The sequence below is a fragment of the Pseudorasbora parva genome, chromosome 21 (genome assembly GCF_024679245.1).
Source record: "Pseudorasbora parva isolate DD20220531a chromosome 21, ASM2467924v1, whole genome shotgun sequence".
Taxonomy (NCBI): domain Eukaryota; kingdom Metazoa; phylum Chordata; class Actinopteri; order Cypriniformes; family Gobionidae; genus Pseudorasbora; species Pseudorasbora parva.
Genome location: NC_090192.1, coordinates 20,976,478 through 21,004,098, shown reverse-complemented (window position 1 = coordinate 21,004,098; position 27,621 = coordinate 20,976,478). Strand labels below are relative to the sequence as shown.

Below are 27,621 nucleotides of genomic sequence, written 5' to 3'. Positions count from 1 at the left end.
GTTAAATGTGTGGTTATTTTACTTTGATTACTTCATTCCATTTCTCTACCTAAAAACTAATGTTAGACCTACCTGAAAAGCATTGTTTATTTTGTTCTTATCTTTGCTCAATAGTATTTATTTGTGCTGCTGCTTCTATTTAAGTTATCTGTTCTTATTTTCTTTATTTTCATTTGACAGTAGTCCTTTTTCCCCTGAACATAGCAAATACCGTACTGTACTGAAACGTGAACCTAAAACTGTGATACAAAGCGAACTGTGAGCAGTCTGTACTGTTACACCTCTAGCGTAACTTATGTGAGGGGGTGCCACAGAATTGTGAAAAATTTCAAAGGGTAAAAAAATTAATCGTTAGATTAGTCGACTAATCGAAAAAATAATCGTTAGATTAGTCGACAGAAAAAATAATCGTTAGTTGCAGCTCTAATGTGAACAACACAGAGGCCAGTTTTGTGTGATTACATTTGTACATGCTGGACGAAGATCATATTCTGTATGTCTATTAGTCTGAAATCATACCATTCTGTTTTTCAAACCAAGTCAGTCAAACCACATTTTTGTCTTAAAAACACAAACTATTGTTTTGAAAACGCAAACTAGTTGTAGTCCAATTGAAATCAGATTTTTAAAGTACATGTACACAAAAAATATTTTAAAAAATCTCCAAAGATTTAATAAATTGTATTGTGCACTATGTAAAATCCATCTGAACTTTGATGAAGGACAAAACAATCTGTATTCCTGTTGGGATGTCCATTGAGAGCTTGTCTATTTTATTAAACACTGACTTTGTTGCCTGAAATGTTTAAAGGTCATGCCTCGGACATGAGTTATCTCTCTTCTCACGGTATTTACCTGCAAGCTGCTCACTCTGTCTCGCTGAATTAATGTCTGCTAGATGCACTTGTTCTGTTTGTTCTTGTATTGGAGTAAATCAGAAGGTTTTAGAAGGTGTGTGTGTGTGTGTGTGTGTGTGTGTGTGTGTGTGTGTGTGTGTGTGTGTGTGTGTGTGTGTGTGTGTGTGTGTGTGTGTGTGTGTGTGTGTGTGTGTGTCAGGGGACATATTGCATATGGGCCTAAATTACAAACAAACAAATAATAATAAAAAAGAATCAAATACAGTTCCTATGGATGCTCTTTTGGTCTAATCAAATCCAGTATCTAATTTATAAACTGATGGCAGATGACATTCTTTCAGGTAACATAGTCATCAAGTCATATTTTTAATCATTTTTTCTTATTCATTACTTTCTTCTTGCCACAAAGTTATTAAAATAGATGACATCTGAACATCCTTGAGCTTACTCCAAAGGCTGTATTGTCAGTGTGCATCATCTTCAGCATCACCATTAAGTTGTGCTGATTGTAGGCCATCCTGGCATCAGATCTTTGTTTGGTAACAGTCAGAAACAGATGTGTTCATATGTGAAAGTTGCTAATAATGTGTATGTATTATGTATGTCATTATGTCACTGAATCATAGTGATCCAGACACTATTGGCTTAACATGTTCCCAGAATGTAGGGCAGGCTAACGCTGCTGTCTAAATGGACAACAAAGTGCACCTCTCAAGCTCACAGCCTTTTTATTGTGTGTGTGTCTTTTAAAATATTGAATTCTTTGGCCATATATGCAAAAAGCGATTTATTATTTAGCATTTTATTTTTCAACCCATCACAAACTTGAGAAAATATGAACATACAGTCTATTTTTGTAAATTTAACTACTTTTTTCATGCCCCAGACATACGGGTATAACAGGAGGTGGCTTGCAGGCACGTCTACAATTCTCTCTCCATTCCTCTCAGCCTAGAAGCATCATTGGATTCCTATGGCGCATTTCAGTGGTTCTCTTTCCCATACACACAAATAAGTGGAAGAGGGTTCCCCTAGGTGCTTCAACGAGCAACTGAAAGAAACATTTCCAAAAGAGAATATTCTCTAACAATAGTTTTTCTGTAAAAGAGAAATTTTATTTTTTGCTTATTTATTTCTGGATGCGGTCAACACCTGTCTTTGTAGGGGCTTTTGCACTGGCTAGTTCTGAACTCAGTTTCCAGGAACTAATAACCACCAGGGTGGTTCCCCAAAAACTAAAAGTTCCTTAGGATTATTTTCTTAGTTGCAATCGCACAGCCAATAAAAACTCAGACAAGAACCCAGCTGGGACATGCTTATTGTTCACTGTTTACTTGTCAGTTTTGTTGTTGATGACCTGAAAAGTTTATTTTAACATCTGCAGCCACATTTAAAATGTACAGCACTTTCCTGTATTTGGTTGCATTGTGAGTATTTGTAGAACATGTGGTGTCAAACTGATGAAGATGTTTTATTTTATTTGCTGGCATTCTTGTTGCGTGTTTTTTGTTGTTGTTGTTGTTGTTGCAGCGAGTTGCTCTTTCGGCCACTGAATACATGCACTCATTGCGAAAGCATGGCCATGGGAACATTGTGGTTGCAACTTGATTGCTTTTCTTAGCAGAAAGTCACCTTGCTCCCTGTCCTGGTTCTTCTACTACTATGCACAGGGCCTCATTGGCAAGTGTTGAGGGCAATCTGATGGTACCAATGGAAACATTTCTGGTGAGTCTCCAAAGACGTCCCTTTCTCAGCATGCTCATCTTTCCCAGTCGAGTTCATGGATGAGTTAGGCAATTTTCCTGACAGCAAACCTAATTCCTCATTCAGCACTCAAGATGATGCCAATCACAGCATCGGAAGGTGAGTTTTTGCCATCTGACATGGAAGACTCACCTGGGCCCAACCAACAGGTCGTTGCAACTTGCGCAGACCGAGCCTGACACTAAGATAGCTGCTGTGCTTTTTAACACAAAAATTGGGCATGAGTGGTTTCCTGCTGTCTCAAGTTTTTATGGTTAGATGATTGGTTTCTGGACTCAGAGCATGGCTATGTGCAGCGCTCCGAGCCCAGGCAGAAACCAATCATCTCAATCATCTAACTGCCCCAGTTCCTTTCTTCTCAGAGGTGCTCAAGGAGTTCACAAATTTGCTAAGAGTGGCATTTCTATAACTATTTGAACACAACAAAAATTACAGCAGAAAGCATCTGATCATAGTGATATGGAAATGGTCGCACAAGCTAAGCAATGCAGTGTTCCAGTCATGACACTTTTATTTATATAGTACTTTATACAATAGATTACTTTAAAGCAGCAGCTTTATACTACAGGTGTTGGTCATATAATTAGAATATCAAAAAAAGTTGATTTATTTATCTAATTATGTTCAAAAAGAGAAACTAGCTACTATATTTGAAATATATTTCAAATGTTTATTTCTTTTCATTTTGATGATTATAACTGAAAACTAAGGAAAATCCCAAATTCAGTATCTCAGAAAATTTGAATATTGTGAGAAGGTTCAATATTGAAGACACCTCTCTAATCAGCTAATTAAACTCAAAACACCTGCAAAGGCCTTTAAATGGTCTCTCAGTCTAGTTCTGTAGGCTACACTGTCATGGGGAAGAGTGCTGACTTGACAGTTGTCCAAAAGACGATCATTGACACCTTGCACAAGGAGGGCAAGACACAAAAGGTAATTGCAAAAGATGCTGGCTGTTCACAGAGCTCTGTGTCCAAGCACATTAATAGAGAGGCGAAGGGAAGGAAAATATATGGTAGAAAAAAGTGTACAAGCAATAGGGATAACCACACTCTGGAGAGGATTGTGAAACAAAACCCATTCAAAAATGTGGGGGAGATTCACAAAGAGTGGACTGCAGCTGGAGTCAGTGCTGGAAGAACCACTACGCACAGACATATGCAAGACATTGGTTTCAGCTGTCGCATTCCTTGTGTCATGCCACTCTTGAACAACAGACAGCGTCAGAAGTGTGTCGCCTGGGCTAAAGACAAAAAGGACTGCTGAGTGGTCCAAAGTAATGTTCTCTGATGAAAGTAATTTTTGCTTTTCCTTTGGAAATCAGGGCCGCAGAGTGTGGAGGAAGAGAGGAGAGGCACACAATCCACATTGCTTGAGGTCCAGTGTAAAGTTTCCACAGTCAGTGATGGTTTGGGGTGCCATGTCATCTGCCAGTGTTGGTCCACTGTGTTTTCTGAGGTCCAAGGTCAATTAAGTTTTAGAGCACTTCATGCTTCCTGCTGCTGACCAACTTTATGGAGGTGCAAATTTCATTTTCCAACAGGACTTGGCACCTGCACACAGTGCCAAAGCAACCAGTACCTGGCTTAAGGGCCATGGTATCCCTGTTTTTAATCGGCCAGCAAACTCGCCTAACCTTAACCCCATAGAAAATCTATAGGGTATTGTGAAGAGGAAGATAAGATATGCCAGACCCAACAATGCAGAAGAGCTAAAGGCCACTATCAGAGCAACCTGGGCTCTCATAACACCTGAGCAGCGCTACAGACTGATTGACTCCATGCCATGCCGCATTGCTGCAGTAATTCAGGCAAAAGGATTGCTCTACATGCTCATACTTTTCATGGTCATACTTTTCAGTTAGGGCTGCACGTTTTCAAGTTTTTCATTAACTGTTAACCGAGGTGATTAACCGTTTTGACTGATGCGACTCATACTCCGGAGTGACTTGAAAAATGCGGTAAGCGCTGCATTGCAATACTTGCCCCGTCACTCTCAATTTTAAAGTGCTCCCACGCTTTCTTTGCCCGCTTCATTGCCCGCTTAGAAAGCTGGTCATGAATTCTTCTTGTGGATATTACAAATGTCTGGGAGCGCTCTGGCGGTCTCTAGGGGTGCAAAAATATATTACAACTAAATTCAAAGCACGTCATTGACGCCACTTAACCAAGCAAAATGTTTCACTCGGTTACGCAATTTTTAACGGTTAAACGGTTAATCGGTTAACCATGGACACCCCTATTTTCAGTTGTCCAAGATTTCTAAAAATCCTTTCTTTGTATTGGTCTGAAGTAATATTCAAATTTTGTGGGATACTAAATTTGGGATTTTTCTTGGATGCCAGTTATAATCATCAAAATTAAAAAAGACATTTTATGTATTTATATGTAATCCATTGTCAATGTTATTTATGAAGGCTAATTATTAACTCATTTAAAAAAGCTAAGACAGAGAGTGTGATTGTAGGTATAAGTTGTACTTTATATTTTATTATTAGTTTGAATTAAATGGTCAGCAGAAATAAAGCCGTTTCCAAGGTAACCTCTACACAACGCAACGCTGTAATAACAATAAAAGGTGTATCTCAATCAGCTCCCTAGTTCGGTGGTCAGGGCACTGATCAGAGAGTCAGCCATTTTAAAGGTGCCCTAGAATGAAAATTTGAGTAACATTGCCATAGTGAAATGATAAGAGTTCAGTACATGGACATCAAATACTGTGAGTCTCAAACACCATTGCCTCCTCCTTCTTATGTAAATCTTATGCATGAAAAACACCACAGAAAAATAAGTGATTCTCAACACAACATCATAATTATGTAGGCCCCCAATATTTGCATCTGTCTGAGCATGTTCATTGTCAGGCGGAACCGACGGAGCCGAATCATCAGGTAAACAAGCGTCACGTGAGGATAGCGAAAACGGCAGCTCATGGACACAAATCGCATGTTCCAGGCTGTGCAGAGAACAGGAGGACTTGTCATACCCTTTCCACAGATAAAAAATGCCAACAGTCTTAGTTGATGTTTATTATAATCGGTACTGCAACAATTTAATTCAAAATCGTTCTTTGCTCTGCTGGTTGTAGCGCTATCCAATTGCGTGCACGCCGTGCAGAGGGAGTTTGAAACACAACCGTTTATCCAGCCACTCGTATGTGGGTCTGGCTTGTCAGGCTATAAATGTGCAAATAAACTAGCGAATAATACAAATTTACTAATTAAACTCAGTGGGACATGTTCTACACAACTTAACCAGCGTAACTTTTAAATAAAGCAGTAAGAAAAATATGTTCATATGACATCACATTAAGGTGGGACAATTCAAAACTTCCTCACTTCGTCCGACGCCTTTTAGTCTGAGGCATGATGCCTTTTCATCATAGGACCGAGGTCTGAGGATGTTTTAAAATGTACACTGCATCTGGGTAAAAAAATCAAGACTAATGAACAAGGGGGACCTATCCACAAATGGACTATAAAACCTAACACAGGAACTGAATATAGGCAGTGAACATAGAAACAATAGGAACAGAAAACGCTAACACAAAACCAGGGAAACGACTGGAATCATGACTGGTCCTCACCACACCAGAAGGCTTCCTTGATTTTTTTTTCAGTTAAACTCTGGGGCTGTTGTTTATGACATCCAGCAGAGCGTGATATAATTAAGCATCTGTAAATGAATTGCACACACTGTTCTTACCAACTGCTTTCAGAGAGTTGTACTTGTTCAGCGCCAGGCCTGGTATACTGATGTTGCTTTGAGGATGAGAAAGTCCGGCCGGTGTACAAAAAGAGAAGCTGGCATTGTTCAGATGGTACTGTTCTGGAATACAAAAGGAGGGTAGAAGAAACTTAAAATTAAAAACCTGTATATGTGGGTACAATATATTTCATGAATGAAAGTATGAAGTTTAAGGTCAGTAAGATTTCAGCACAGGCCTGCCGTGCCCCACTCAGAAATTGAAGCTTTCGCGCCTCGATCGCCCCCGGTTGACCGGTACCAGTATAGCCGCCCCTCTGTGTTTTCTAATGGACGCGAGGAAAATTAACAATAAAATTACGCCTCAAATATTTTTTCCCCAAAGTTAGTTTATGTCATTGAAGGCAGTTATCATCACGATGATTTCATTTCAAGAGTTCGTTTTTAAAATAAGTTTAGTTTTACTTATCAGATGCTATAAAAACGGGCGGTGTGACATCATGATTGACAGCTGAGATCGACGTCTTCTCTGAGTGAAGTTGTCACTGAGGCACTAACAGACTTTTTTCGGGATTTTTGGGAGCAGATTGAAGCTTTAGCTTTAATTTCTACATTTCCATAACTGTTTATTTCACACCAACATAATTAATTGTTCTGCATCTGCGAGAGTGTGGGCGGGCTTTTGATATTGCAGCAGTACTTCCTGCTCTACTTCCTGCTCTACTGCGCAGCCTCGGTCCCAAGTTGTCAGCGCCGTGCAGGCCGTCTGAAAGCTTCAACTATGGCAAGCGGAAACGGATGATGTCGAGTCGTCCATATTTTTTTACGATCTATGTTTCAGCAAGGATGCGTTGAATTGATCAAAAGGGACAGCAAAGACATGTATAGTGTTACAAAAGATTTCAATTTCAAATAAATTTGTTCTTTTAAACTTTTTATCATAGAAAAAAAGTCACAGTTTCCATAAAAAATATTAATCAGCACAACCGCTTTCAACATCAATAATACAAAATGTTTCTTGAGCACCAAATCAGCATTAGAAAGAAATCTGAAGGATCATGTGACACTGGAGACTATGGAGTAATGCCTGATGAGTAGTTTAGCTATTTTCAAAAACAACAAATTACAGTGGACAAAACATGCTGCAGATTGAGTCACTTTGTTGAACTGCAATAGAGACCTATTTAAATTCGCTCTATATGCAGTGACCTTATATTGACCATTGAGATGTGGTTCAGATGCTCCAGCCTGAATGACCTATTTTTCTTTGCAAGCTGTGGGTAACGGCACAGGAAGGACATTGATGCATTTAATGAATGTTAGATGTTGCTTTTCTTTTTTTCCTGTTTGTTCCATTACTCATTAGTCACATCTCATTTAACATGAGCGGTGTGTTGAGAGATGTGGACAGCCGTTCTTTTGGGGTAAACCTGTGTTAGACATTCTGAAATCATCCTGGCATTTCCTAGTAGTGGAAAACAGTGTTTTAATGCTTTAAATGAATGTTGCATTAAAGCCAACAGCATACCCTTTAGTGTGGTAATTTAGTACACCCAAAAACTCTATCTGTCATCATGCTGCTTCAAAGGCATGTCTGGGTAATTCTGATGTTTATTTGCATGCAAATTACATTGTTTGAACCAAGCTTGCTCAAGATCATTTGAGATTCTTTGCTTTTTAATCTCTGCAATTGTAGATTAGTTTAGTCTTTATCTGTTGTTCAAGGGAAGTATTATTGGTACCTTTCTCACCAGGTCTCTCTTCTAAACCATGATCAACTGTGTGTGTGTTGCCCTGAGGACATTAGCTTTAATATAACATCAGTAGTGCCGTTAACCACCATTTATTATCTATGTGCCCTCTTGACACTCTCGGCTGTGTTTGATAATGATGAAGAGTAAAGGGGGGAACTAATGAAGGGGGTTTGTCAGGGTAAAGTATCTCTCCGGGTGCAAGACCTGGCATCTCAAAGATAAATCAAACTAGATTTTTCATAAGATTAAGTACGTGATCTAATTGAGCGAGAGGGATAGAAGAGCGAGGGTGATGTCCTCTGTGCACGTTAATGTATTCATTAGATATTTCTGACTAGACCTTTGAAGTCAAAATCATTGTAAGGAAGTCCAGGGGCGAAATAACAACTTTTGATACATTATGTAATATTTTAGGGCAGTGTGCATTGCATACTGAGTTTAGCTCTATATGTTAATAATGTCATCATATTTCAAAAGCAGTTTTCAGATTCCTACAACAGTCCTTAAGCACAGCATTGTGACCATGGGTGTACACTTTTAAACTCATGCATGATAAAAATGTAGTTACTGTGGATTTGTTTTTAATTTTTTTTACAAAAACTAAAATTTACAAAATACAAATCTCTCCATAACGGCAGGCATAAACTGGGATTAAAAAAGTAGTCAGCCCACTGAGTTCATTGAAATAAAATAAAATGTAAATAGAGCCTCAAACATTAGCAAAATAATGCGTAAAGAGGGTTACACACTGAGAGAAATGCCACACAGCATCACATCTTTAAAATCCGACAATTCGATTTCGAACTTTAAAACATGACCGTTTGACACTCCAGCATATGTTATTTCCATCAAGAGGTAAAAAAACAAAATTTCAAAAGAATTATATTTGAAACCAGACTTCTGAGTAATACTGAAGATATTATTATAAATTATAGCAACACCTCCCCCTTATAAGCACGGCCCGTGTTTATAATAATAATCTTAGGGGGTGGATTTAATGTAATGCACATAAGTTATGATCTGTAATTATATCATTAACAGTAAGCGGTTTTGATGAAAAGGGGTTGAATATTCAGCAGCCTAAGCTTTATCATTAGTTCATCTGTATTATATCTTTTTTTTCTTTTCTTTTTTGAACATCAATTTAATTTTGACCCTTAAATGGGTTCAAAAGTTTTTTGTATTAACTAATTTGGGGAACAGACAATCTCTGTCATAATATCTAGATGAAACTGCAAAAAAAGTTTTTCTTTCTTAGTATTTTTGTCTTGTTTAAAGTCCAAACATTTAAAAATGAAATAAAACAAGAAGTATTTACTTGACAAGCAAAAGTAATTATCTTTTTGAGGGGAAAAAATACTCAAAATGAAGATAGTTTTTATTTAAAATAAGCAAAATAATCTGCCAATGGGGAAAGCAAAATAATCTTAATTCAAACAGAAAACAAAAATATTTTGCTTACCTCACTGGCAGATTATTTATCTTATTTTTATCAAAAACTATTATGTTTCTTAATGTAAGAATTTTTAAATATTTTGACTAGAAACAAGACAAAAATACTAAGTAAGAAAAGCATTTTGGGATTTAGCCTACTTCTGTGACATGAGACAGGTAGGGGTAAGCCAGTCCGTCTGCTTTCTGACCTGGACCCCAGTTAGTCAAGGTTCAGTTCTAAGACTATTAAGACTATAGCCCCGTTTCCACCAAAATTACCCGGAACAATTTGTACCAGGAACTTTTTTACAGGAACTTCTGTCAGGCACAGTTAAAGTAAAAACTGCCTGGGGCAATATACGCTGTGTCATTATTCCAACATTATCTTCATAACTTACGAAATAAAAAGTTTACCTCTCAGAAAAATTAACTTTCCTCTCTTGTCAACATGAGCGCGGTGCGCGCTGTCACGTCATGTAGGGACGCACACTTAAAAAAAATTAATAACGAGTATGGAAGAGATTCAAGCTGTGCTGCTTTTTCTGGTTATGTATAGGTTTACTAAGAGGTAATTAACAATGACAGAAAAGAGCACTAATATGCAGATTCAGCAGCATGCAGCATATTCAGAAAGCTTGTAAAGCTAGATTTAAAATGACAATGTATATTATTATCAGCTATTACGGACATTGCACGTGAGATGGCTGAGACGAACGCGCGCCATCAGACAGAGAGCAAGACTGATATTTATGGAACGTAGACCGAACCTCGCAAAAGACTTTTAATGCCGGTTGAAATAAAATGCTGCGTGAGCTAAACCAATCAGCATGTTCAGCACCCAAGTCCCGCCCTTGAAAGTTCCTGAACTTTGAAAAAGTACTACCTCGCAAGCAGGGCTGTTTGGAGGGGGAAATATTTACCCGGAACTTTATTTAGACCCTGGTTCCTGCGGTCTAAACACAGAGTACCACCCAAAGTTCCTGGTTCCTGGGTAAAGTTCCTGTGGTGGAAACGGGGCTTATGTGCCAAATTGCTAGAGAGAAAAGCAGTACCATCCCAGGAGGATGAATGCCATCTCTTTTTAACAGGTCAGATCTGCCTCAAAAGCTTTTTCAATTGTCTATGAACCCTATGTTATTTCACGTACACCACACAACCAGCCATTGAGTGATGGTAGTCTGCTAAGTATCTCATCACTCTAATGAACAGGGAGGGGACCAGAGCAAAAAACATTAGCTGCCATAATTCTTGTGAGGTCACACACCTTTTTAATGTGAATTTTGGTGATCTCCGACTGGCGAAGTCGAACATCATTAGTGCCGACATGAATAATAATCTTAGAATTTACGATAAGCATTAGCCAGCACTTTTTAATTTGCTTTGATGTCAGGCGCTCTGGCTCCCAGTAAACAAGTGACTATGGTGGCTGCAGTCTGTATTTTCTCGTTCCGTGTAATAGAATCGGCAATAACTAGGGCACTTTCAACAGGATTCTCAGTGGGTGTGTCACTGAGTGGGGAAAACATGTTTGATGTTCATTCTAATCTGAATGGAATTGTTTTTTTGTTTTTTTATCTGGGACTATGCCATCTCACAGTCACCCAGTTGCCCTGCTACATAGACTCTACAGCTGGAACCGAAAAATGTAGAGTTCACTAAGCTAGTTGCATCCATAGCAGTGTGTAAAGCTCTAGCTTATAGGTAATGCTAAACATAAAAGGCAGTGCAAGTGAAAATAAAAGGAGAAGAAGACATGGCTTACTGTGTTTATTGACTAATCCAACTCACCCAAATATTGTGAGTAAAAGGACTCATAAAAGGTGCGCAAGAGAAAAACAGTAGACCTGGGTGCACAGCTGGCAAGCTATCTGGCTAGTTTAATGCTAACGTTTTGTGATAGTGATTTACATTAAAATTAATTAAAAATGCATATTTTAATGGAAATATTAGATAAAATATGGTGATTAGTAAGCTATGTTTATCAGTATAAAAACAAGAAATTATATCAAATAGAGATTCAAAAGCAAAGTTGAATGGAGCTGCAGTGCAGACACTCAGCAGTGAGGCAACCTCAGCCCACAAGTCTTGATGCAGCCTAGCCATTCAATCCCTCTAACTATGTCATATTTTTCCAAAAGCATGTTACGACTATGGTAATGTTATGTAGCTGATGGCTTTAAAGTGAGTGACTATTTAGCCTTTTTTTGCGGCATCAGGGACAGACTGATGTATAACTCAAAACTAAATGCGAGCCCAAAAGTGACTCCTCAATCCCATATAAACTTAAATGTAAACATCCTGTCTGTCATATTTGGGGATGGCAATGTGATTTGAATGGGGGATTGAGAATGTGCAGCAGAGATGCACTAATATGTGATGGGGTGGCATCTGTGTATTTGTGCGTCATTGTTCACGCTCTTCACTGGAGTGCTACCATCTCCCACTATCAAGGCCTGTTGTGTATGTTCTTAGCCCTGAAGCAATGGAGACGTCTGTAATGCTGTAGTGTGAGGTGTGTGTGTGTGTGAGTGTGTGTGTGTGTAGTGGCATATAAAAACAAAGCCTGAAATGCCGGGGGCAGAGAATTAAAGAGTGGACTGCATAAGAGGAAGTCTAAAATTGGACAGTTCGTCTTTGTGTATGACACTATAATGCCATAGCACATGTGCTCATAAACACACATACTGGCTTACAAGCTTTGATGCCTGACATTAACCTTTTTTCTCACTGTGGATAGGCTGGAGGTATAGACTTAATGCATGCTATTTTTGCCAAGGTGAAGTGGGTGGAGGTATTTTACCTATGCCAGAATATCCTTGCAAAATTACAGAAAATACAATATTTGTGTCTTTGTCTTCAAGTCTGAAAGCTTAAAAATGCTGCCTTAGGTGGATGCATTCCAAGGTTGGAAGACATCAAGGCACGTTGGAATAATAGTTAGCTTCACTTTCTATCTCCTGAGGTACCTTTATCTGATCGAATTTTAATGGCAGCATAGCTGTATCCTTCACTTCCTTTGATATCCCACAGTATCCCCTGTGCTTTCCATTCTGTGACAGTTTAGCTAAAAATAAAGATGGTGTCTTAAAGATGCAGTTGGGGTGGTCAGTTTGTGTGTGAATGTACCTTTTTGACCATTTTCCACTTTTGATGTCATTTCTAGTGAGAAATTACTATTGTAGTTATTAAACGTATACTTACTTTTCACCAAAACTGTCTCTATTTTTGGATTATTAAATTGTTATGGTGTCTAACACACAATTGTTACCATTGTGTGTAAACGCTACCTGAAAAGTCATTGTCTGATAGGGCAGCTAGGAAACGAATCATAAGCTTCAGACACAGTCCAAATGTAAACAGCCTAAATGCTATTTAGGCTATTGTCTATTGTTTAATGGGGTCCTACAATGCCCCTTGTTACAAGATGTAAAATAAGTCTTTGATGAGTGTGTATGTGAAATTTTAGCTCAATATACTCCAAAGATAATTTTTATAGCATGTTAAAAGTGTCACTTTTTGAGGGTGAGCAAAAAAGTGTAGTTTTTGTGTGTCCCTTTAAATGCAAAGGAAGAAAGAGGCCATAGCTTCTAGAAGAGGACGTAGCTTCAAGAGCTAGAGTTAGCACTAGTAGCTCTGACACAGGCTCGCAACGAAAAAATGTGAAAATGTTCAGCCTTTTATGTTTAAACCAGAGTAAGACAATGATGAAGAAACTCAAGAAGTGAAAACATGCAGAATGCAACATGAATTTTTGTTGCTGATTTGGAATTAACTATCTTTAAAGGGATCCCCTGGTGTTGAGACTTGTATGGCTTAATATAACATAAATGATGTCTCTTACTGAATTATGTAGTTGAAAACCCATGAAAGATCTACGTTATTTAAAAAATCGATTTTATATTTGGACCATGGGCGGCGTCATTTTGTTTGCGTTCTAGGTTGATGAAGTAGAATGGTTGCACTCCTCAATCAGCTGGCGTTACCCGTAGATATTTTTTACCACAACGCAATTTGAAAATTGTTTCAGAGTTAAACAAAACCAATGAATTGCTTTTTAATTGTACTTAAAACAGACTCAAACATACATGTGCACACAAACTCTCTCTCTCACAGACTCACACACACCCCAACAGATCGGCGCGAACACACACACACACGCACTGCGTGCGCGCATACATAACCCTCAATCACTATTCCCTGTGTTGATATCATAGACAGACTGTTGATATGCAGTAGATTAACTGTAATGCCTAATGTATCCAGCAGAGGGAAATATCTAGGTAGGATGATGGGATAGGGTAACGTGAGGAAGAGAGGCAGGATGTTTTGGTGATGATGCATGGGATTGGTTTGTGCATTAAAGTTTGAGCACAAGCTCAGTGAATTAACCTCAATCTTTAAACTTTCATTTTTAAGACACAACATTCCCTACTTTTGTTCACTAATACAACTTGAAGGAGTGAATGAAGACGAATGCGTGAATTCGGACAGCTGATTATAAATCGGCTGTACACTCGTTATTGCGGTGCAACGTGAGACTGAATGACTGCACTCGAACATGTCCACTATGGTGTCGGACAACACTACAAATGGCCGTCCCTTCAAATAATGCCCTATTTCAGGGTATAGGGGGTCGATTTCAGATTCAGCCCCTGGAGACTGAGCAGCCCAACATCTCGATTGAGACAGAGCAGTCTGTCAGGTGTGTGTGCACACCCGCCGATCTGTTTGTGACTTGTGTAGGTGAGTTTGTGTGCACATGTATGTTTGAGTGTGTTTTAAGTACAATTACAAAGCAATTCATTGGTTTTGTTTAACTCTGAAACAATTTTCGAGTTGCGTTGTGGTAAAAATAGCTACGGGTAACGCCAGCTGATTTAGGAGTGTAACCATTCTACGTCATCAACCTAGAATGCAAACAAAATGGCGCCGCCCATGGTCCAAATATAAAATCGATTTCACCTTTCATGGGTTTTCTACTACATATTTCAGTAAGAGAAATTCTTTATGTTATATTAAGCCATACAAGTCTCAACATCAGGGGATCCCTTTAAGTTGTTGGTTAGCATATTCTGTCGTGATAATCTATAAACCGCTTGTATGGGAACTGTTGTATGTCTACAGAGCCAGAGAATATATGCTGCATGAAGATAAAACAGGTATTGTTTAGTTTCATCTTGCTTTTATGACATGCTATGGCATTTGTGTTACATACTGTAACTGTAGCTTGAGCAGACTTCTAAATGTGCATCATTTTTGCATAACACAGTGGAACAGCTCCTGCATATAGAGTAAATAATCAATTATTGAGCCATTGATATAAGCCAATTCAGCAGTGCCGCCACAAACAGCCCCTGCTAACGTCGCACTTAAGAAGGTATACCTTAAGCAGTCTCCTAATGTATAGTTCGGGGAACACGCCTAGAAATGGTATACCTATAAGTTATACCTTTAGAGTCTTCATAGCGCGCTAAGAGACAACGTTATCGGGAAATGCAGCCCAGTTAGTTAATTAGAATCTCTTGAAGCATCGAAAATACATTTTGGTCCAAAAATAACAAAAACTACGACATTATTTAGCATTGCCTTCTCTTCCGGGTTTGTTTTCAAACCTCAAATAAAGATTCACAAGATATGACACGCAATCCGAATCATGAATCAATATGCTGATTCATAACCATTCAAATCTTTATTTGAACAAAAACAAAACAAAAACAAAACAAATTTTTGGACCAAAAGGTTTTTTCGATGCTTCAAGAGATTCTAATTTCTACATTCGACTTTGATTATGTTTTTATTACCTTTCTGGACATGGGCAGTATAGTGTGCATATACTCTCGGACTAAATATAAAATATCTTAAACTCTATTCTGAAGATGAACGGAGGTCTTGCGGAAGTGAAACAACATTAGGGTGAGTCATTAATGACATTAATTTCATTTTGGGGTGAACTAACCCTTTAATTCCATGTGTGAAATTTACTTTAAAAAAATGCATGCAAAAACTTGACAAAAAAAGAAGAGTAAATATAACTTCAGTGTATTTTTATTTTATTTTCATCATCCACAGATGAATTGTTCATGGTTCTTCATAGTTCCAGGGATTTGCTTTTAAACTCAGCTTCATTTAAGTAAATAAGGTTGATTTTAATTTCATGTTGACTTTGATGAAAGAGGCTGTTGCTTGCTGACCCGTGGGGCTTATTGCTATAAGATGTCAGCTTCTGCTGATTTACAACATACCGAATTGGTGCCACAAAATACAACATCTCTTCCCAGGCATTGTGTGATTATGCAGCCCTTTAACCATATAGTGCTTATCACACTTACTCTTCCAAGCACACTGCGGGCCCAATTTAACCCTATGCAGATAAAAGCCAACATGAAGCCATGCCTTTTGAACCCTGGCATTAAATGCCAAGTTCCCAATGCAAGACCAAAAACAGCACAAGTACTATAATTTTTACACTATTACTGAGGATACAGAAAGTACGCAGTGAGATGTGTACAGTCGCATCGCTAAAACCTCTAAGCACTGTGGAGCAAAACTTAAATCCCCCTCATAAAGAGGAGAGGAAAGTGTGCTGCTTAAGCCTGGCACAGACGCTGGATATCAGCATAAACCCCACATCAACTGTCGGTCTAAAACCCGCTGTGTCTCACGCCCGTGTAAATCCACTGAGCGCAATCGCAGATGAGACGACCTCGCTTGCGTTTATAGATGATGAGTAAGAAAAGGAGGTTGCAGATTTATTTTCTTCTGGCTCTTGAGGAGAAATGTAAATTATGCAGGAGAAAACCAAGGATAAAAAGGTAAGGTGTAGAAAGAAGCAGAGTGAGAGAGCTACTTTATCTCAATCAAACTCGAAAGTGTCAAGATGCATAACTGGGAAAAATCACTGTTATGAGGGTGAGGTTTATGCCCATTATTAAATTATTCTGATTTAAGTATTTGAAGATTTATTAATTAAATTGTGAACAGTTTATTTCAATACTTATTGAAGTATTTTTTACTTTATATATATATATTCAAAATATATAGACACATTTTTCCATCCATTCATCCAATCTGTCTGTTTTATATTATATTTTAAACATATTTTAATATAATGTAACAAAATATATATATATTGTAATTTATTTATTTTGATGGCAAAGCTGAATTTTCATCAGCCACTAAAAGTTTGGGTATAAGAAAAACATTTGTAGTATATACAGTCCCTGACAAAAGTCTTGTCGCTTGTGTACAAATTGACCTAAAGTGCCGCTGAAATATATTTCTAATCAAGATTTATTTTACAAGAAATGGCTCATTTTAATCCCACCAGCTTTTGTGATAATGTTTCAGTGAAAAACTAAACTTTCAAAAAGTATTCTAATATTCACAGTTGGTAAAGCCCATTGAGTCAATTTTTGCAAAGACATAAGTGTTGTCACCTTGTCATATGAGCTTCACCTGTGACTAATAATGGATCAATTAGGTCTCAAGTGTGTATAAAAAGAACCCCAGTACGCTAGACCTTCACATCAACTGCAACTAGACCTCTGCAAACATGCCTAAGATTCACCCTGAGACTAACGTTTTGATTATCAAGAGGCTGAAGACCAGATCCACTGCTGATGTGGCAGACACCTTCAATGTGTCTCAGCGTCAAGTACAGAGGATAAAAAAAAGATTTGAAGAGACTGGAGACGTTTTTGACAAGCCCAGGTCAGGCAGACCCCGCAAGACAACTGCTCAAGAGGACCGTTTGTTGGCTCGAAAATCCAAGGCCAGCCCATTTTCCACTGCAGCAGAGCTCCACGAGACCTGGTCACCTGAAGTCCCTGTGTCAACCAGAACAGTTTGTCGGATTCTGTCTCGAAATGGCCTCCATGGTCGAATCAGTGCCCAGAAACCAGCACTAAACAAAAGACAATTGAAAAACCGTTTGGCATTTGCCAAGGCCCACAGCCTGCTAAAAGGATGGACGCTGGAAAAGTGGCAGAAGGTGGATTTTTCAGATGAATCTTCTGTTGAATTACACCACAGTCTCCAGGAGACCTACTGGAGCCAGAATGGATCTGAGATTCACCCAGAAAACAGTGAAGTTTGGTGGCGGAAAAATCATGGTCTGGGGTTACATCCAGTATGGGGGTGTGCGAGAGATCTGCAGGGTGGAAGGCAACATCAATAGTCTAAAATACCAAGAAATCTTAGCTACCTCTTATATTCCCAACCATAAAAGAGGCCAAATTCTGCAGCAGTACGGTGCTCCATCGCATACTTCCATCTCCACATCAAAGTTCCTCAAGGCGAAGAAGATCAATATGCTCCAGGATTGGCCAGCCCAGTCACCAGACATGAACATCATTGAGCATATGTGGGGTAGGATGAAAGAGAACGCATGGAAGACGAAACCAAAGAATATTGATGAACTCTGGGAGACATGCAAGACTGCTTCCTTAGCTATTCCTGATGACTTCATCAATAAATTGTATGAATCCTTGCCAAACCGCATGGATGCAGTCCTTCAAGCTCATGGAAGTCATACAAGATATTAAATTTGAATCTCACAGCACCACAACTTAATTTGCTGACATATTTTGGTATTTGCAGTAAATTTGTTCAATTTCTGTATAGGCGACAAAACTTTTGTCTTGCCAAAATTTGACCTTTCTGTCTTGATTAAATGATAAATATTTTTTTCTGTGAAAATTATTTATTTCAGTGCATTAAACGTCATTTGGGAGGGTTTTAGCTTTTCATATGAGCTATTTCTAACACCAATTAATTAATTAAAAGTCAGGTTAATATCAGGTATTTCTAGAAAATAGATAAGCGACAAGACTTTTGTCAGGGACTGTATATAATCTTTTTTTTATTTGAAATGTTTGAGCTTTTGAGAGTCAATGGGGTCCAATGCTGTCCACAGAAGAAAGAAAGTCATACAGCTTTGGAACGACATCAGGGTAACTTGACATAATTTTTAAAGTTTTTTTTGTTTTTGTTTTTAAAAATATTATATTATTATATTTAAACATATTTAGTATATTTTGATGGACTGTGATGGCTTGAACTCGATTAGGACTCTTTACTTTTCAGTTTACTCTGGAAAGATTTTTAATTAAGTGTAAGACCAGATTTAGTTTTACAATTTTTATCAAAGATAAAATTTCTCTTGAAGATAAACCTTTTATAATTATTTTTATTTAACTTTTTGTTTTGTTGTTCTACATAATATTTATTTATTTTATTCTATTTTTATATCTTTCACTTTTTTCTTGCCATAAATATAGCCGAGGTAACAAACAGAGAAACAAATATTTGTTGTTTTGTGCTATTAACAAGAACAGAAAGAATTGAGCAGCTGTGAGCCAGTGATTTCACAGTGTGCATTGTCATGCAATACTCTTAGGAAGAGAGCCCCTGTTGGGAAGCTGTGTAAGCAGACGTTCAAAAGTGATGTATCCATAAATGCAGAATCTATAGCAGTTTTTTCTTGTATGTTTGTATGTAGGGAGAACAGCAGAGTAAGTGATCTCACCACTGCGGCTGCGAAGCATCCTGGCAGAGATGCCATTTGCTCCGACAGATGTGGTGCTGCTCAATGGTCCATCCACAGGACTCAGCTCCCCTCCTGGCTGCTTCAGCAACTCCTGCAGAGTCCTGTGAAGAGACGGGAGAAATCATTTACCCAAACGTTATGTCCAACAGGGATGTCATTCAGGATTGAATCAAAAATGCTTTTATGTTTACCATTGAATTCTTGTATTTGATTTGAGGTGACAGGAACTAGAATTGAAATGCCTGACTGAATTAAAGAAAATAATATTTTTACATTTTTTAATGTGCTATATACAATTCAAAGGTTTGTGATCAGTGTCTCTTAAATACTCACCAAGGCTGCATTTATTTGATAAAAAATATGGTATATTGTGAAATACAAATTTTAAAACTATATTTGTTTTCTATTTTTAAATATAATGTTTCCTGTGATAGCAAAGCTGAATTTTCAGCATCATTACTCCAGTTTTCAGTGTCACATGATCCTTCAGAAATCATTCTAATATACTGATTTGGTGCTCAAGAAACATTTCTTCTTATTATAAATGTTGCTGAGCTGCTTAATAATATTTTTTAACCTGTGATACTTTTTTCAGGATTCTTTGATTAAAGTTTAAGAACAGTGCCACTTGCCAAATTTTTTTTATTATATCTTACTGACCTCAATTTTTATTTATTTTTTGTTACAATTCTATTGTGTTTTTGTTTTTTTTGGACAGTGTAGTGTATGGGGGGCGGGGGGTGTCAAAACAACTCAGGCTGGAATCAAACCCAGGTTCCCTTGAGTCAAGTGCGCTTCCATCTGACAGAAATATTACACTTTGTCGTAAGAAAATGGCACTAATTGGATTAGATTTCATTCTGCTGAAAGTATCATAGGGCACTTAATCAGAGCAGTGTACTGTCCATAAGGACACATCCCTTCCCTGTTTTGCTGAAAAAGGTATTAATGGTAAGGATCTGTATGGCAGTGCATATCAGAATAACATCAGCCTGAGGCTGACAATAAGCATATTGTCATATTTGATCAATATAGTCATTCAGCATCTGCTGGTAGTCAACAGATTGTTTGTGTAGCAAGCAGTCAATGAATTCACACTCAATATGTTCTCTCTACAAACTGGATACACTTATATCCATTACACTAGTCACATTAAACAATAAATATATCTAAGCACTTAACAACTCTTGGCATTCAGAGGACTACAGTTATATTGGCTTTGTCCTAGAGTTCCCGAACCCTTTCCTGCATCCCTGTGTCCTCTTGGGTACTGTGTTCTTCAAATCCTTGACACTCCATTATTGCTCTACTTCCTACAGCCTCCACTTGTATCCCTAGTAAGGTCTCTAATTCTGTCCAACACCCTTTAACCAACAAGGGACTGTGATGAGATCTAATGTGATTGTCAAGCACAAGCGCACTGGCCTTTGGCCGGCCGATGCCAGTGGCAGTAGGCCACTGTGGCCTAAGAAAAACAACACATCAGAAAGGCATGAGAATATAGTCATCCTGGTGATGACATCTTCCAGGGAGAACAGAAAAGGCATTTGCAGTGGAGCGGGGCAACAGATAGAAGTGTAATTGGATGGGAGCAGCCGTTCCTGTGCCATCTCCGTTTGTATCCCACCCTAGTGTTTTTGAAATTCTCATGAGGAAAGTAAAACTCAACTCAGACTAGATGATAAACATCTGTTTATTCTAGCTCTCTTTTGGTAGCTCACACCTATCAGTCATTGGGCTGGACAGTTCTGAACAGCTGTCCTCCTCACCCAATATGTCCATGATATGTGCATCTGAGCATTTTTGGTCTTTTAGGCAGGATTCGGATATGGTATAAAGGGAAAAGATGGAATATGAGATAATATGCTCAATATAGCAGCTGTAGGATTTGAAGTTCTATCTTTTAAGAACTGATCACAAGTTTGCTTATTCACATTAACTGGACAGGCCTTGGAAATGTTTAAAGCCATGGAGGTGTAATATGACACAATTGTTGTTAGATTTTATTCAAATAAATGTATTAATATACGTAACCCCATAGAGGACATGGTCATGGTCGTGTTGCAAAATATGTTTTTGCATTTGTCTGCAGAAGTTTTGTGCTTGCAGAAATGAAGCGTCCGCTAAAGTGCAAATGCTTCTTGGAGGAAACACAAAACAATCAAAAATATAAATTTCATATTTTCTCCATTACTCTGTCCCTTTAGGGGATCTGTAGAAATAAATATACAGTATAGACACTATATTGCCAAAAGTATTGGGATAAGCCTCAAAATCATTGAATTGAGGTGTTCCAATCACTTCCATGGCCAAAGGTGTATGCAAACATATGTGAAAGAATGGGTCACTCTCAGGAGCTCAGTGAGTTTCCTTGGCCGAGCAGCTGCATCCAAGCCTTGCCTTCAATGGACTCTAGAGCAGTGGAGACGCGTTCTCTGGAGTGAAGAAACATGCTTCTCTGTCTGGAAGTCCGATGGACGAGTCTGGGTTTGGTGGTTGCTAGGAGAACAGTTGTCTGACTACTTTGTGCCAAGTGTTAAGTTTGATGGAGGAGAGATTATGGTGCTGGTTGTTTTTCAGGGGTTCAGCATGGCCCCTAAGTTCCAGTGAAAGGAACTCTTAAAGTGTCAGCATACCAAGACAGTTTGGACAATTTCGTGCTCCTTTGTGGGAACAGTTTGGGGATAGCCCCTTCCTGTTCCAACATGACTGCGCACTAGTGCACAAAGAAAGGTCCATAAAGACATGGATGAGCGAGTTTGGTGTGGAGGAACATGACTGTCCTGCACAGAGTCCTAACCTCAACCTGATAGAACACCTCTGGGATTAATTAGAGCGGAGACTGTGAGCCAGGCCTTCTCGTCCAATATCAGTGCCTGATCTCACAAATGCTCTTTTAGAACAGTGGGTCTCAGTCCTGCATGGGGACCCCTCACCACTGCACATTTTGTATGTTCCCTTCATCAGACACACCCATTTCAAGTCTTGCAGTCTCTACTAATGAGCATTTGAATCAGGTGTGTTAGATGAGGGAGACATGCAAAATGTGCACTGGTTGGGGGTCCCCAGGACAGGTTTGAGAACCACTTTTCTAGAAGAATGGTCAAAATTCCAATAAACACACTCCTAAACCTTGTGGAAAATAGTTGAAGCTATTATAGCTGCAAAGGGTGGGCTAACTCCATATTAAACTCTACGGATTGGGATGTCATTAAACGTCATGTGCGCATGTAAAGCCAGGTGTCCCAAAACTTTTGGCAATATAGTGTATATAATTCAACCTAAAGATAACAGCATAAAAGTATTATTTGTTCGTATACTGTTTACCAACTAGTGCTTCCATCTTGTTAAGGGGATAACAACATAAAATCATTTGGCGGTTGTTTTCAGTCATGTCGAGAGGATTGTCCTCATTGAGGGTGACTTTGAGGACGTGCCATACTTATGCTCAGACAGATGAAGTCATTGACTCCAGCTTTGCTAGACGTCCTGCTGGGCTTTCACCCTTTGCCTCAGTGCATAAAGACTCAATCCTGACTCCCACTGCCATGATGTCTCACACACTGAATACGAGTCGCAGAGAGTGGCACATTTCTTTCTCTCACTACACAGACTAGTGTGTTTAGATAAAAAGTACAACCCAGTGTCTAGTATAAAAAGGGCATCCTGGGATAGCACCACGAGTCCTTCCTGAGGGGTTCAAATATACTGTGTTCTGGCAGTCAGCCATGATGGGTCAGAAGCAATGCTATCTGACACGATTGTTTAATCACAATAGGTCCCATTTGTATCATCATCTGTCTCTCTCAGGCCTTGTCCACACTAAAAGGATTTCTTTTGAAAACGCATCTTTTTCTCTCCATTTTAGCCTTCTGTTCTGTCCACTCCACACTGAGTTGACTTTTTTGTCCTGCGAAGACTATAAACGGAAAACTATATAACATAAACGGGAGTTTGCGAAGCTATTAAAATTAAAATAAATTATTTAAAAATAAAATAAATTATAATAAAATAGTTTGAAAGACAAAAAAGTAAATGATTTACTGAGTGACAATTCAAAAATAATGAATGTGTTCATCAGGAGTTAATTTGATATGCAGTGTTGAGAAAACACTTGAAATCAAAAGAAATGAAAATGATTCAAAAGAAATGATTTCTGTAAAATCCAGTGATCAAATGTTTTGTGGCCTCTGATGTAATTATAGCTGTTGGCTATTGGCTGGTCTGGGTGTGCAATTTCACAAAAGACTTTCTGAATGCATATAAGTGATATGTTTTTTTAAAAGGAAAATTTAAACTTACGAAGAAGAATTAGGGAGAATCAATAAATTATGAATGATTTATTGCCATTGTGTGAATAATATGTAATCGTGTAATCAAATAAAAAGCCTGATTACAAGTATTTTAAAACATAATATTATGTAATTACAAGTAATCCTTTATGTAATCTGATTATGTAATCCAGATTACATGTAATCAGTTTCTACCCGGCACTGTGAGAGCGCAATGCCATAAAAGCTCAGATGGGAGTGGAAAATCCTGTACGTGATCTACTGACAACACGCAAATTAAAGGGGGGGGGGCACTCAGTTTCAGTCAATCTCATGTCAATCTTGAGTACCTATAGAGTAGTATTGCAACCTTCATATCTCTGAAAAGTCTTTAGTTTTATTATATTTATAAAAGAAATATGGGCTGTACCGAGTCTTTCCGGAAAAAAACGAGCGCCTGGAGGCGTATTGAGTGGGTGGAGCTAAAGAATGACGAGGGCGCAAAGCGGTGACGTCCTCAAGCGTGGAGAAACTGGATTTTTGATCCAGAATCATTCGGAGGCTAAAATAAATTGAACAGGAGAAACAGCAACAGCAGTCTGTCTCTGTGGTATGTACTGTATTTAGTGGCCCGTCAACATTTGTGTGTCTTTACTCGCATTTTATGAGGACATGATTCGGTTTATGGACTATTGTATGTGACTAAACCTTAGCAGTAGCAAGCAAAACGGTTTTGCACGTCAGACTACTGTAACGTTATACATAGAACAACAATGGAGTAACCGTTAGCGCATTTGAATGACGAAGCACGCGATCGTGTCGTTTACTGATGTTTACTCACGTGACGATAGCTGACAGCATAGACATTTTAAGCAGTTTTACTCACCGACTGCTTCCAAAGCAGGACCGAACCTTTATCGCTGGGACCGCTCCGTCAAAAACACACTTCTTTGGTATGATTTGGTAAAGTCCTGACAGCAGTGAACGGTGAAGATCCACCTTTGCGACGCGACTGAAGCGATGTTGTGAAGCTTCCCATCATTTCTGCGTTCAAATCGGTTCAAATGCAGCGCTGCCTTCCCGGAATGCTGTGCTGAAGATGTCACCCATAGGAATAAAGTGGAGCGCGGCGCCTGGATCGCCTGGATCTGCACCTGAGAGAGTGTTTACGGGCGTGCATTTCTTCTCTCGCTCTAGTCACGCGCGCACCCTACCGGGAGAAGAGCCCGTACGGCCCATACAAGGACCTTCCGCTCTAGTAACGTCAAGCCGAGCCATACTCGAAAAAAAGCTCTCCGAAACTTGTGAGAAACCAGAAAGAGTATTTTTGACACAGAAATACTCCATCAAACGTCCAACATTAGTTTTTGAAACTTTGTCTATGTTTAGGATGGGAATCCAAGTCTTTAACAGTGTAAAAAGCTCAGTATGCATGAAACAGCATTTCACCCCCCCCTTTAAAGAACAAGGATGCAGACAGATCATTTCCATAATGACCAACACAATCTACCAAGAGCAGTGCAAATTAGCAAAATTACAGAACAATGTCTTTTTGATTCAAATTTATAATTAGTTTGGTTCTCTCACTTAATTGTAATAATCATTACTACATAATGTACTGCAGTAATATAACCAGTTGCATCACAGTCATTCCAAAAAAAGCGCTAGTACAGGCAGCCCTGTCACATTTCCTGTGCCGCCGTGTTTTATGCAGAACGGGGTTCTGTATCTTTGGATCTGTGTTAAGTGATTTTATCAGCAATTATTCGTAGGATGCCTTATCTAATTATATTCCAGGGGGAACAGCTTCCCCTCTCTTAATGCTATATAGAACTGAATTACTCTTGTAATGTGTTACCCGCATTTAACCAATTATTCAAATTAACATAGTGCCATCCCAATAGACCATCGTGGCATTTACTTAATGTGCACAGTTTTATGTGAAATAATTTGCACACTATTTCTATTAATACTTGCAGCAGAAGTTCGGGGAATTATTCATATTGATAGTAACTTTGGTGAAATTTTTACTCTTTCTTTCAGACAAATATTATTGACATGATGAAAACTTTACTTTTGTCCTATTGGCATCCTCTATCTTTGCTTCTCAAGTGTAATGGAGTAGGGTTGTGAAGTTTTTCCTGTGTATCCTTTTACTCTAAACAACTACAACTAAAGTAGGTGACCCTTTCCCTTTTGCAACTTTTACATGAAATATGGTCTGTTATTTCTATTATAAGTCAAAAGGTTTTGCATTAGATTATCATGTCACCCAGAGGGCAAATGCAGAGCAAGAGAAAAGCCCAAAGAGTGTGGTAATGAGTTGCTTTGTCAGAGAGCATAGACCCTTACTTTAGCCTTAGAGGAACAGGAGGGAGATGAGACAGAGGCAGGGGGGCCAGGAGGACGCAAATGTCAGTGCACACCCACTAAGACTCAACCATGCGGGAGAGATGTCTCCAGAATCAGAGAGACACGAAGACACACTTGTACATACACATTAACACACAAACACACAGCGCGCAGCTATGAGCAGCCACAACTCATTCATGTCAACTGAGTTCAGACAGTTCGGAGCCACAGGAAAGACACAGGTTAAAATCTAACAAACATTACTGTCTGAAGGAGGAGAGGGCGAGCTGGAGGAGAGGTATTCTGCTTGATCCCTCCTCACTTTGTCCTTCTCTTCTTCCATTTTTCAAAAAGTAACCCTGAATTTATGTGCAGACTCACAAAGAGTTTTCTACAGGCACTCACATATACATCCAGAGCTCTGATTGGAATGTGTCAGTACATTTACTTTGCATTATAGTCTTATTGTCAGACTTTTTAATGCCATGGACCCCCCTGAATACGGAAGATGAATAACGAATAATGGAATATTTTATATTATAACGTGTTAAATATGGATATTTTTCTTACACAAATATATCGCTTCACTTCAGAACGACTTTATTAACCCCCTGGAGCCCCCAGTCGATTACTTTTATAATGGATGGATGCATTTTTTGGGCTTCAAATTTGTGGGTGCCATTTACTGCCATTATAATGCTTAGATTATCCAGGACATTTTTTATATAACTCTGACTGTATTCATCTGAAAGTTGCCATATATTCAGATTCATTTGTTAAGTGGTCATCCTAATATCACTGCAAAGAAGCTTTATAGAAAATAAAGGGGCCGCATACATCTATTGGACAAGGTAAAGGTGACATTAGCAAGGAAAAAACTCCACAAGACAATATGTAAATTTAAATGTTCTTACTGTTAAAGCAACACTATGTAAATTTTTTATAATGACTAAGTACATCATGAATCCATTTTCCAAAATGTAAAGAGTGTTTATATTCAGAGTATTTTAGTCAGTTTTGTATCTGCACTGCTGTAGAGTATCCCAGTACCTATTTGACTCACCATCGACATAAACAGAGAGAAGTAGCTCCGGGTACAATTTTTGTGTAAAAGACGCATGCAGTTCTGTTTGTTAACTTAAAAATATATCTAAATTATGGCACATGCTTTCAATGCAAAATCCAGAACAGTTAGTTCATGCGTTCATGAGCTCAAGGCTAGATTATTGTAATGCTCCACTAGGTGGCGACAGACCTGGCCACGGTTACAAAAAAATTCTGCTGCACTTAAGGTTCCTAAGAGCACAGTGGCCTCCATAATCCTTAAAGGGGTAGTTCATCCAAAAATGAAAAATATATAATTACTTACTCACTCTCATGTCGTTCGTCACCCGTAAGAACTTCGTTCATCTTTGGAACACAAATGAAGATATTTTAGTTGAAAGCTGATAGCTGAGAAAGGTTTCAGATAGGCCTCCATTGACATTCAGTACATTTACAAGACCCACTCACAACACCCATAAAAGGCACTATAAACGTTGTTACAAAGTCCATCTCACTGCTAGCCTGACAAGCCAGACCCACATCAAGATGTTTGGTCTGGAAACTCACCATAGACAGGGCTCAATCCGAGGGGCGGGATAAACGGTTGTCTTTTAAACTCCCTCTGCACGCGATAGGATAGCGCTACACCAACCGGAGCAACGGCGGTGAAGGGGAGCTCGCTGATTAAACATTCGCCGTATCCGGTCGGCTAAACTCCGAACACATCTTCCCTTTTTAAGAATGACTTCAGTGCCGCTCTTTGTTCTTTTCTCAGAGGAAAGCTTAACTCCAAGTCTTCCGGAGGCGCGGGCAGAGCTGATTCGAAAGACCGCCGTTCGCCAGTTTCTGTGTTACTAGAAGCACGCAAACGCAACTCGGCCGTCGTCATTA

The 27,621-nt window shown here is 38.8% G+C and overlaps 1 protein-coding gene across 2 annotated transcripts in view; it reads right to left on the bottom strand.

Moving 5' to 3' along the window:
* Nucleotides 1-27,621, bottom strand: part of shisa8b (shisa family member 8b) — a 42,967-nt gene that overhangs the window by 6,202 nt on the left and 9,144 nt on the right. For both annotated transcript variants that reach the window (XM_067430580.1, XM_067430579.1), the window contains 2 exons: nucleotides 19,043-19,164; nucleotides 6,329-6,451 (listed from right to left, as the gene is read on the bottom strand). In XM_067430580.1, the coding sequence (XP_067286681.1) occupies nucleotides 6,329-6,451; nucleotides 19,043-19,164 (245 nt within the window). The remainder of the gene's footprint in view (nucleotides 1-6,328; nucleotides 6,452-19,042; nucleotides 19,165-27,621) is intronic.